The sequence below is a fragment of the Dermacentor silvarum genome, chromosome 9 (genome assembly GCF_013339745.2).
Source record: "Dermacentor silvarum isolate Dsil-2018 chromosome 9, BIME_Dsil_1.4, whole genome shotgun sequence".
Taxonomy (NCBI): Eukaryota; Metazoa; Arthropoda; class Arachnida; order Ixodida; family Ixodidae; genus Dermacentor; species Dermacentor silvarum.
In genome coordinates, this window is record NC_051162.1 from 157491745 (window position 1) to 157504810 (window position 13066).

The 13066-nt window shown below is 43.4% G+C and overlaps 1 protein-coding gene across 4 annotated transcripts in view; it reads right to left on the bottom strand.

Moving 5' to 3' along the window:
- Positions 1-599: 599 nt before the first annotated feature.
- LOC119464565 (venom metalloproteinase antarease TserMP_A-like) overlaps positions 600-13066 on the bottom strand; it is a 47150-nt gene continuing 34683 nt past the window's right edge. For all 4 annotated transcript variants that reach the window (XM_049655754.1, XM_049655753.1, XM_037725582.2 and 1 more), the window contains 3 exons: positions 10410-10554; positions 6096-6218; positions 600-735 (listed from right to left, as the gene is read on the bottom strand). In XM_049655754.1, the coding sequence (XP_049511711.1) occupies positions 673-735; positions 6096-6218; positions 10410-10554 (331 nt within the window). In that variant the 3' untranslated portion in view covers positions 600-672. The remainder of the gene's footprint in view (positions 736-6095; positions 6219-10409; positions 10555-13066) is intronic.

The window sequence follows — 13066 nt, forward strand, 5'->3', positions numbered from 1 at the left end:
GGACAGATCATATGAAGACATACTATCTGTCGTCCTGCGAGCTTTAATTCAACTTATGCTGTACCAACTAGCCCTCCAGTCTGTTCTTTGAAACTTTTGTAATAAGGGGCTGCTGATCGCCCCTGAAGTCAACACGATAGGTTTAACCGAAGCGCTTTCTTCGATTATAACTTAAAACATCATATGTGCAGAGCATGTCACTAATTTTTAACAGCCCCCATGTGAGGCAAGCAATAAATTAAAAACATATTTATTTACACTTATCGAACGCCTTTACATCCCATACCATCAGCTGCTGCTGTATCCGCAGTGGCTCTTAAAAATACCTTTTAGGCTTGTAAAATCCGCAAATGTCACGACACATCTTTATATATTTCAGTACAAACATTAGGCTGATAATTGAGCGTCGTTTTGCAAAAAAAAAGTTTAAAAAGTAGCATTTTGTAGCATTGGCGACTGCTGTGCTTGAAAATTGTGACTGCCATTTGCCATTTGTAGAGGAAAAAATGTGACGCTCATCGAGATTAGGTTTTCCTGGTACTGACAGGTTTTTGACCACGCTGTGTACCCTTTGATGAAGCAATGAACAGAGATGCTACTGGTTCACATGGAGAACACGGGTACTGCCCTTTAATTTGCAAATTTTCGCGCATTCCCCAGTTTCCCAGAGCCTCATGGCACCGCTTTGCGTCCATATGACTTTTTCTTCTTCAAGCATAAGCCATTGATGCAGTTCTGCAAAAAAGCCAAAATAAATGCTTACAAAGCGGCCAACCAATCTGAATAAAGTTTAGATGAACGAATTTTCAAGAAAACGCAGTGGTAGGCAGGCAGTGACATACAAGCTTCAATAGACCTTTGTTTTTGCTAATTCAAAGCCTATGGTTGTGAGGAAACTATCAAATCAGAATGTCCACCGCAACACTACAGCGTATGGTGGCTGTTTTGGGGCACACATGATACCGCCTCCTGTTTGCCCTTGTTTCATCTTAACGAATCTAATTGCGTTTGGTGGACGTAGTGGTCCTGGTAAATCATGGATCTCTTCACTTTCTCAACTCATACTCTCGACTCATACTCTTCCGATGTTATCGCACACCCTTGGATAATTGGTGCCTTGCGTAAGCGAGACATCCGCACACAAAGGGCACACAGATGGCACACAAATGTCAGCCTGCTATCGAATGTCTTCCTACGAGGGAGATAGTGCCTATGACTGTTAGGACAGTGGCGCCAAGTTTAAGAATGTGATTTTTTTTACTTATGGAACATTTCAAACGTATGGTTTTGTTACAATGAAGCCAACCATACCACATGAACCGGTTTTAGGAGCAGCTTTCCCAACTTTCTGGTCGTTCAGTGGGAGTTTCATGCAGAGTAACGTTTGTCCATTCAATCTCAAAAGATCGTCGACAATTTTACTGGTTATATTGAAAACGTCATTGACCTTCCTTCTGCAGCGACGATGCCTTTGATAATTTTTGTGAGCGGCACTTTTTTCCCCTTGTAGTTACGCTCTGGATACTGGAAAGTTTGTATGGCACCATCTAACTAACCTAAAACTACATTTATAACTGCTCATAAAATATACGACATTGATGGAATGCCTTTCAGCCCCTGCAACGCGCCAACTACTTCAGAGTATTTGATGGGCAATATTTTGTGGGCACTTAAACGGTCGACGGTCCACAACTAACGCTCTGACGCTGTAAATTTTTTTTTATTTTCTTTTTATTTTCGCATGCATCGCTGCCATCTCAGACATGTTCTACAATACAGAGACGGTATTCTTCCTGATGTAGCTGAGCATTGCGCAGTAGCCGAATATTCGAAAGCCAAGATCATCAAGAAACTTTGAAGCTTCGCCGGCTTGTGCTCACACTCCTGCCGTTTCATTAGACATGGTGACTCTATACATGCCGCACTGAGAGTCCGTCGCGGTGACACAGACCTTTCGGCTTGTTATCAGCTTGTCAGATGGGCCTTTGAGGAATTCATTTTGTACCTGCAATCACGTTACCTGTTCCCCGTGACAAGACTTTCGAGTGGTAAAAACATCCTCTCGGCTTCTTTTATGGCCATGTTATTTCAATATCCACACCGTAACCGGCTCGTGCTCGACGCTGACAAACGAGTCATTTCGCCTTGCGTAATGTATACTTCATTTATTTGTTTCTTTCTTTCTCTACAGGAACAGAAACAGGAGCAAAGGCAAAATGCGTAGTAGCATGCCAATGACCTTTATGTTCTTGCTCATGGCCATCTATATAACTTAGCGACGGTCGCAAGTCACTATTACTCGTCATCTTTACGTTGCCACATGAACCGCTTTGCCTGTTGACCCATTGTGGATACAAGCCAGCCTCATGAGATGTACGCTCGACTGTGCCTCCTACTTAATATTTTGGCATACGGAACTACATGTAAAAGTTTTGTCGGAAATACTGTCATTGCCAAGACTGAAAATGTCAACCTAGACAAACCAACCTGTCACAGCCCCTTCGTTGCCCTAGTCGAACCTGCGCGTTGGCATCGACAGATACGGACAGCTTCCATTACCTCTGGCTGGTAAGTGGTGGATTATAATCGCTGTGCATCACTTAACAACTTAACAGGCTATGCGGTAACGGCAACGCTACCATGTGCTCACACTAAGAAACACACCTCGTTACAACCTTCATTTTGCTACACATTGTGCTTCCGCCGAGGCGCGACTCATGCACGCCTCACATGCTTCCCCTGCGACAAAGCTAACTAGAACCAGGCTCTTCCTTTTTTCATATGTGCTTATACTAAGCTACTACAACATTTTCTTCTGACAACTATATAGTTGTATATTTCGGTGGGAATATTCTAATAGTGGCATTGCGTAATCCAGGAGTACAGGAGGCATACGTGAATATCTTGGCAAATATCTACAAGGATACCACAGCCACTTTGGTTGTCCACATGAATAGCAGAAAGATACCTATCAGGAAGGGGATCAGGCAAGGAGACACAACCTCTCCAATGCTATTCACTACATACTTAGAAGAAGTATTCGAGCTCTTAGGTCGGGCAGGCTTAGGAGTGAGGATGAACGACACGTATCTCAGCAACCTTCGGTTTGCAGATGACATTGTCCTATGCAGCAACAATGGGTACGAATTACAACAAATGATTGAGGACCTTAACCGAGAAAGTGAGGGGGGTTGAAGATCAATATGCAGAAGACAAAGATAATGTTCAATAGCCTAGCAAGGTAACAAGAATTCAGGATTGCCAGTCAACCTCTAGAGTCTGTAAATGAGTACGTTTATCTAAAGTTAATTACTCACAGGGGGCCCTGATCATGAGAAAGAAATTTACAGAAGAGAGAGACAAAAATTTACTGAAGAATAAAATGGGGTTGGAGTGGATACGGCAGGCATTGCCAAATCTTGACTGGGGCTTACCTCTGTCGTTGAAAAGAAAAGTGTACAATCATTGCAGTCCATCGGTGCTAACATATGCGGCAGAAATTTGGAGGTTAACAAAGAAGCTCGAGAAGAAGTTAAGGACCGCACAAAGAGCGATGGAACGAAAAATGTTAGGCCCGACGTTAAGAGACAGGAATAGAGCGGTGTAGATCAGAGAACAAACGGAGATAGCCGATATTCTAGTTGACATTGAGCGGAAGAAATGGAGCTGGGCAAGCCATGTAATGCGTAGGATGGATAACTGGTGGACCATTAAAACTACAGAATGGATACCAAGAGACGGGAAGCACAGTCGAAGACGGCAGAAAACTAGGTGGGGTGATGAAGTTAGGAAATGTGCAGGCGCAAGTTGGAACCAGCAAGCGCAAGACAGGGGTACTTGGAGATCACAGGGAAAGGCCTTCGCCCTGCAGTGGACATAAATATAGGCTGATGATGATGATGATGATGATGATGATGATGATCCTAAAATATTTGGCTGTATCCTTCATTACCGACCTCATACAGCGAGTACATCACTGTCTGAGGCTGATGAAAATGCCGGCGAATGCCGCCAGCTTACTCATTTCTTTTCCGCTGCGGTACCAGTAGGCCGTCACACTGCCCATTCATATGAAGACTCTGCTACATGGGCCTAAACCCGTGGCTCTACGGTTTAGCTTCAGGTCTCCACTACCAAGCCCGGTCTCTTAATAAACTGGTACAGAAATACCATAGTACTGGAATTTTGTCGAGCAAACCCTCGTGGTGCCACTGATGCCAGTCCTAGATCTGCGCCATCATGGCATCCAACTTCCACACGTAATTCGTATCCTAAGGGCTACCAATCACTTCTCCTTTTCTGAGGAATCACTAGAAGGACATCTTTCTGTGTGAGTGGCTATTGTGGCAAAGGTGATGGGCCTGTGCCCATGATCAACGTTTTCAGTATAATCCAATAAGACAAAATCAAAAACAAATCTCGCGACAGAAAATAATTTGACAATTTGAATTTATGCGACAAACTCCGAAGTACGGGGCTCTCAGTCATGATTATGGAACCATGCCGTAGCTACATTCACTGAAACAGTGCCAAACGTTAAAGCCACCCCCCCCCACACACACACACCCCTCTCTCACTTTGGTGTCCGAAAAATCTGGTCTCATTACGTCTACAGTGTAACATGGAGGAATGCGATAAATGAAAAGAAGTGGGTAGACTGTATCAGCGATGCAGCTGCAGTGGGGTACCTCAAACGTCTGGTGCGGCAGATGGTCAATGGGCGCTAGGGTACAGAAATGACATAACGGAATACACAACGTACATTTATTTACATATTACAAGGCTTACATGTTTAATTTATGTCACCGCAAGCGGGAGTGTTACGGCCGAATTTTACAGTCGGGCTCGTTCCATATTCGCAGAGGGCCCGTTTCTGTTGCAGATGGTGTTTGGGCAACAGGGTACAGAAATTACTATTCTAGTCCAAAACTGCCCTGAGCCTCTCAACCCTCTGCACAGGGATGGGACTTCTGCGCTCGCCTCAAACAGCTACTCTTGCCTCCTCTCCCTTCCCCTCCCAATCGAGATGGACACGTCCCACAGCGGTCAAAGCGGTTGGGCGAGTATTGACCTTCCTCTCCCTGTCTTCCCGAGTCTCATCACGCTATTCGTAGACCTTACGTGTCCAACGCAAAGCCGCCTAGTCGATCAAGTACAAGTTTTCTGCAAAAAAAAAAACTACATACTTGTACGCCTTCTAAAGCCTGATGAGCACCAGCTTGAGTTAGATAAATTATACCTACTATGACCTAATGAGCTATGTCGAACATGACCACTCCCGTTCAGATAGACAAACGCACAGCCTAGCTACGGAGCGCCGCACGCGATGCTAACATTACCTCCATTTGCGTCATGCATGTATCGAAGCAAGTATGATCGAGCAGCGGAACCTTTTCTCTGCACAACTATAGCAAAGTAATGTGCGTTTGCTGTTAGGCTTGCAAAGATATGTGATATTAGTGTTACATGTTTTACAACGAAGCTGTATATGGCTAGGTTCCTTGCAAAAGTGCGTGCGTCGATACGGTGTGTAGAAAAAAGTCGCGTCGACCATATTGATTACACAGTAGCCTATGTATGTAGGTTCCTTAACATAGGTGTAAAAACCAGTGATGGATGACCATTACGTCACAGTCTGCCCACCAATCCAACAATTAAGGTGGATTAGAATGGATTAAGGTGGATTAGGGTACATTAGGGTGGAATAAAGTCGACTAGGATTAAGGTGGATTAAGGTAGACTAAGGTCGATTAAGGTGTATGAAGGAGGATTAAGTAGATTAAGGTGGATGAAGTAGGATTAAGGTGGATTAAGGAGGACTAGGGAGGATGAAGGTGGAATAAGTTCGATTAAGGTGAAATAAGGTAGATTAGGGCGAATTTACAATGCAGCTGCTAAGTTTATTTTCCTAGGCTGTTCTAACTCCCCAGCATCACGACAGTGCGAACCTATGCGTGTATTTTGTTAATAAGTGTAATTATCGTTTCACAGGTACTGTGCGAACCAGTGTGCTACAACCCAACGGCCCCTAGAAAGTACTTTGAAAGTTTCAAAAACATTTTGAAAAGGGGAATATTGAAGGAGACAGTGCTCACGTATGTCCTGCCATTCTTGGTTTTACAGGGACTTCCATCGCTCAAGTGAAGACGTTTGGGTTCCGTATCCCGTTTCTTGCCGGTAGTTCCACAGCGAATGCTACAGTCTTTCACTCCCATTTCCTGAAAAACAGGACAAGTTTGTGTTTTACAAACGTAATAATAATTTTGGTTTTGAGAAGGTATTTAAAAGCACCGTTTCATATCATTCATTCCTGGTAGGTTACCACTTGCTATCAATGGAATCGGGCACATGGGAAGCATATACTCAAGGCCAGGATTAGAGCACTGCACGGGCTCGGACTTACCCGAAAGCCCGGGGCCTGCGCGGCCCGCGGGCCGGGCCGGGCCGGGTAGAGCAGTTTTTTCACGCGCTCGGGCCGGGCTCGGGCACGGCGTGTGCTTTTTGACACGGGCCCGGGCCGGGCTCCGGCTTTCTGGTGGTGTGCATGCAACGTGCAGCGAGCTATTCTCGGGCTTCTCAACTCTGAAAAACTTGTATTTTTTTGGTCTTGGGCCGGGTTCGGGCCGGTTTCTAGCCGGGCTCGGGCTGGGCTCGAGCCTAAGGTAAAGGGGTGGCGGGCCGGGCCGGGCCCGGGTCTCGCCATAAAAGTTTTGATCGGGCTCCGGCGGGCAGCCCAACGTAAAAACGGGCTGGGCCGGGCCCGGGCTGAAAAATCGGCCCGTGCAGTGCTCTTGCCAGGATATTATGTGTAGCACTGTTGAGCAAATACTAAGCTTGCATATAATTTTTAATCATACCTTGCGAAGAGAAAAGTCCAGCGTCCCAAACTGTAGCACGAACTTTACTGAGGCAATACTCGCGAAGTAGTACTGAGTTACCATTATCTATATTAAAGCAAAGAACACACTACCCCATTACTTTATGGTTTTGGAATACAAAGATGCCATTATGAGAATAGCACAAAAATATCAACTCAGCAGAAGCAGTTTCGCAACACTCTGACACAAAAATGTATTATTTTCTGTAGTTATTCAGCAATCAATATTTTATCTGTATACTGAAAAATATTTCACTGGCGCAAGATTGATTATCATCCTGACTATATAAACGTTACATTACGACACCACAAATCTCAGGGACGTGAGGCAAAACTGGGAAAGAGAGCATTAGAATATCGCACAAAATTTTTTCTGCAGTAGGGAACGCTGACTTTTTCTTCGATCTCTGCAGCAGGTGTTAGATGATATAAGGAAGAGGGGAATCAGAAACTAAAGGAAAAAATAAGAAGGGCTTTTCCGGAACTTTCTTGATAGCTAAACTTTTCAATGGCACATAAAATATTCATATAACCATATGAGATCTTATCGAGAAGACGAACTTCAAATGGAGAAGTTTTGACTAGTGTGAATGGTCGCTTTGCAAGCAAGCAGGCAGACTGTGTTTCCAAATGTAACAGTTGTGTACACCGGTGATCTTTATTAGAATACCCACAGCGCAAAATGCTGGTTGATAGGCTTTTAATTAGGTCTATGAGCCCAGCCAAGCACTTTACTCTCTATATCTGCCACGTGTATTTGTCCCTGCATTTGCTTTCCTTATTAAGTCGTGTCTGTGCACTCTTATTTCGCGCGGGGCTGTTGCATGATTAAGTGAAACTGTCGCATATTCGGGCAGCCATCAACAGTGGTTTCATAATGTCTCCGCTCATCCGCTCATTATAGTCAGGTAGGCTGAAAAGGTGAGACTTAACGTAATTGCATTCCTAATGTGCATCACATAATGAACTGTGTGTGGAAACTTTTTATTTACAGAAGACCTGAGGCTCGACTTTTTCAAGGCAAGGCGGGCTGCACCCACGATTAGACCCAGCCCTTCAGCAACATCGGGGGCCCTCTGGACAGCCTGTAGCCAATCTTGAAACGATGAACTCTGTAGCATCTTCTTCCAATGGAGCCATTCTTTTACAGGGTTGTGAGAGTCGCAGGGCATCCCGCAAGCATGTGTCTGATCCCAATGATGCGATTCCACGCATGACAATCTTTTTTGACCTCCCTTCCCGGACAAATTTTATCAAGGTGGTACGGCGTCGCAGTGCAATAGTCGCAGTGAAACTGCCTGCGCCCTGTTCAGCTTTGAATGTGGCGATGTAAATTGTGTGCCTCCTAGATAGTAGTGTTTAGTAATCTCATAATAGATTAATACATGATCTCTAAATTGCCTGGCCTTGTGGTGGGTGGCTCGGTTGTGACTGTCACGGCTAGCAAATCCTCGAGCCAGGTCACGAGTAACCTCATTGACGTTAACCTGGGTCTCGTCCACTTCTCCCATATGCACAGGAAACCATTGGATTTCAGTTGCCATAGTCATAGTGTTTTCAATAAGTTTAGGTGCAACCCCGTCCACATAGCCTTTATCGAAAGCTTTTATAGGAGCTTTGGAATCGCTGTAAATGAAAGTTCAATGATTGTTCCTGATGGCTAGAGCAATTGCCACTTGCTCCGCCACCATGGAATCTTTGGTAAATACAGTGATGGCATCTTGTACCTTGGCTTGAATGTTTGCTACTGCGGCAGTATATGCTTCTTTCCCTTTCAACCAGGCAGCATCTACGAAAACCGCCTGTTGAATCTGCTGTTTTATCTCCCGCAACAGTGCTTTTGCTCTTGCCTTCCTCCTTTTGATATTGTGCTCTGGGTGCATGTTTTTAGGGAGGGGGTTGCACTAATCATATCCCTAATCTCAGCACTCAACTCCACGTCATCTTTCATTTGGGCGCCTTGACCTATTTAGCTATGCCCCTATTGCCTGTAGTACATTCCTGCAGGCTCGTGTATTTGTTAATCTTTCCTGATGCGCTAGCTGCTAAGCCTCCGCAATTTCCTCCATTGTGTGGTGCACCCCTATACTCATCTATCTCTAGGTTGCAGTGTTAATCGGTATCCCTAGGGTAGCTTTAACGAGCTTCCTGCTCATCGTGTTATGTTTGTTAAGTTCTACCTGCGTCCTTTTAAATAATCCAGCCACATAAGTTAAATGACAGCAATAGCATGAGCTAGCCTTAAAGCACTCTCTTCCCCCAGGCCTCTACGTCTATTGCTAATTATCCTTAGCAGCCTAATGACTTCATCGGTTTTATTTGAGATATGTTGTATTTTTCTATAGTTCGCATTAGTCTCTTCTAACTGTCCAAGTACCTTTTCCACTATATACGTTTTCACTCTTGTGATTTGATAATTGATATCGCAGACTCCTATTTATAACAAACATGCACAATCGAACAGAACATCTGCTTCGACACCAAATATAAAGATGTGCAAACGCGAAATATACGTGGTGCCGCAAATGTAATAGTCCAGTCTTAAAAATGAAACGAAGCCTTCTATGCGAATGAAACTTACTGTATGTTGTTAGCAGCTGGCTGATGAAACACCCAGTATCAGTGATCAGCATGTCGTTTAGATAACATCTCACAGCATTCAACCCTTTCAGCATATTATACATAATGGTATGAAATACCGCAAGAGCCCATCAAGTCTGAAATACCCTTTGTGGCTATTTATGCTTGGAATCGCAATTTATTTCCACCTGCTGATACGCTCTGCTTAGGTCTATCTTTGGAAAATATTTTCCACCTACCAGCCCGGTAAATAGCTCCTCCGCTTTCGGTTGTGTTTCCTTTTTGATCTCAAATATCGTGTTTAGCGTAACCTTATAGTAACCGCACAGTCCGAACCGAACTCGACTCGTCAGAAACGCTCCAGGTCTGCCCATATAGGCGTGACGGCCGCCCATAAGGGCTAAGTTGGAGCATTTTAGACCTATCACGGAGGGCTAATGGCCGATTTGGCATGAACAAAGATTGCAATAGTTTGACGTTATACCAGCCGTAGTTGCGAAATTCATTGCTAAGAAAGCGGAATCGGTGGTGCCAGTTTTGGCACATCAAATGAATAGAGTTGTTGGAAAAATTTATATGTTGTTCGTTAATGAAAGTAGAGTTCACTTAGAATGCTCGTGCCAATAGTTGTGAGTTGTTTCTAAGTACCAATAGATATGAGTTGCAGCACTGCTTACTTGACAACTTGTACATAAAGAATTGTACGCTAAAATTGCAGAAACATTGCACAAGTTCCAACACAATGCCGAGTTACAAATAGCTATTGGGTTTGCTTTTATTCCTCACATACCTTGGCGCAAACCCTCGAGAAAAAAAGAAAAATACGTTCATACACTCGAAGAACAGTGCTGTATTTCACTTACCTAGCGGCAACACTGAGCGCATTTTTGTATTTGCCCTTAGAAAGCAAAAAATTGCTATTGGTAAGTTGATAATGTGCTGATGTACTCACTTCTATGAACTCTACATTCCTCAGAGTTGGAAAAGCATTCTGACACTGCTTAGTCCTGGTCATCATTTCTCCGGGGAGATAAGAATAGTATTTCATTGACGTCCGATTATTGTTTTTAACGTAGAGGCAGGACCCAACTTGGGACCTAAATTTGAAAATTGCAGTTGTGCGATACAGTACACCACAATTTTCGCGAAATACACTGCATTTAACTTCACTTGTACCTTTTGTGTAAGCTTAAAAGTCTAAACATACGTTTTAAACACTTGTGCACTTACTGTGATTTCCGCAAATGTTCTAAACAAAGATAAGGTTTCATGGACAGATAGGTGTTTTTCAGTAGAAGAGAAGCCCACTTTAGCATTCTTAGGCTCCGGTTCTCTAAAAAAGTTCATTGACACAGCAATTTTACGAGCTATTGTTATTGGCTTTCCGCGTTCTTAAAAACACGAGACGCCAAAGGTTTTGAGAAATGCAACTGTGTTATTGCAACAGATGCGCCTCATGGGACTGTAGACAGTGGGATTATCTCTCAAGTTTCTTAAGACGCGAATCTCGGTTTTTTGCCTAAGGAAATAAGGTTTTTTTCCTGCAAAGGACGTTTTATTAGACTTCACAAGCATTTTTCCACATTCGTTATGATAGAGATACTCCGGGTAAATAAGTGTCAGAACCAGTGAAAACAAGATCAATAAATAATTGATGTATGGTTGTACATGTAACCGATTTTCCGTAAACAAAGAAGATATTTACGCATCATTTTTTTTCTTTTACCATTAAAAAGGATGGCAGCAGATGACCATGGGATTGGACTTCACGCAAGAAACATGTCAAACATGAAAGGCTAGTGTGTCCTAAATAGATAGTAAACATTTGAACACTTTTAGTAGAAACAACTGGAGTCAAGATAGATGTAAGTGCAGAGCCTTGCTGGACTTCCTGCGCGATGGAGGTTTTTCTCCAGTTTTTTTTTTACTAAGTCCTTGACAGCGCTCCTCGAAATAATATAAAAACACATTACGTTTGCAAAAGATTTACCAGAAATATAGCAATCATTTTGATTATGTATGAGGCGACTATTATATATTCAACCTACTTTTTTTTCTTCGTTTTCAATGCTAAGCTGACTTACACTGGCTATAGTCGGTGATCTGCGGCTATGACGTTCACTGAGAACCGCTTTCAGGACGTCATTTTTACGTCCTGATCGTTTCATTAAATAGAAAGCGTTACGTCTACGTAAATGCTAACTTTTGCAGTGTTCATCCACAGTCACGAAACCTTTGCGTTGAAAGACAGTGCAATCCATTTGGGCATGCTACCGCTACAAACGCAGGCCGCATCTGTACTAGTTGAACTCAAATTTGTCGAACCACCCAGAAAATACTGTTATTGTACAAGTTGCGTCTAAGAAAACGCATGAAGTAGCAGCCATCACGATCGTGGCGTTGCGATGCCACGACACGGTACACTAGACGCAAGGAAGTTTCTTGCAATTTGATTACCTCCGCAAGCCCACGCTAATCGCTTTTCAAGCAGTAAAGGTCCATTTTATTTGCATAATGGTATGGCATACACGATGCAAGTATAACTCACAAATTTACAACAACAATTGAACAATGTTCAAAATATTTATGGCTGATTGTCTGGTTGATAGAAAGTTTTCATTGCCGCAACGCAACCGCGGAGCTACGGGAAACGCCGCCGTAGTTGGCTGTGAAATATCCCTAAAGTTACGGCAAACATAAACACACCGATAACGTGTTTCTTTTTTGCCTAAATGTGCAAAAAACATCGACCGTATGCAAAATCAACGAAAACAAAAAAAAATATCTTGCGGAAACATTTTGAGAAATGCTTGGGAAACACCAGGCATAAAACTGGTACTGTGTTTCACTTCAAGCCACCTAAAACTTCAATGGAATTGTTAAAGAAAGCACTCGTCCTGTGTGAACCATATGTGAAAATTTCCTATGGTTTAAATCATGTGTGTTTAAACCACTGCAGCCGGAGGTCATGCATCAGTAAGTCTCCTCTGACCATACGTTCAAAAGAACCGAAGTTACGTGGCAAGCGTCCTCACTTCTTCCTAGCACTGTGTTCCTGCTCCCAACCAAGGGATGATGCCTCTCATTTCAAATTTTATTCAGATCAATAAATTGCCGGGACCACCCCTGGGCAGCGCATCTATGAAGAAAACTGGCCTAAGCCTTGTGTGCACGTCTGATTGCGTTCTTTCTGTAAAACTGTGTTCATACCCCATCACTTTGCAAACCATTTCTGTCATACAGGACAGCACTGACTCGCAACTAACTTCATTGGAAAGCTCACGTAACAAAACTAAAACCTACAACCACGTTCTCTGATATCGACGACGCCATTTTCAAAGCATTTACAAACAGCAAACAAGGCCGTCCAGACGTGTAATCTTATCCTATAATATATATGAAGTGGTACAAAAATGAAAATTCGCTGTCATACAGAATTATTGACGGCGCGCTTACAAATCACGTTTCTATTTCCTTTATACGGTTGGCCTCAATAATGTTCCTCGTGACCTGCTTACCGTCTACTGAAATGATTGTATCTTTAAAGATTGGAGTGCGTCCGTGTTCTGAACAACGCCGTGTGAAGTACGAGTACGAACTACCTTCTAG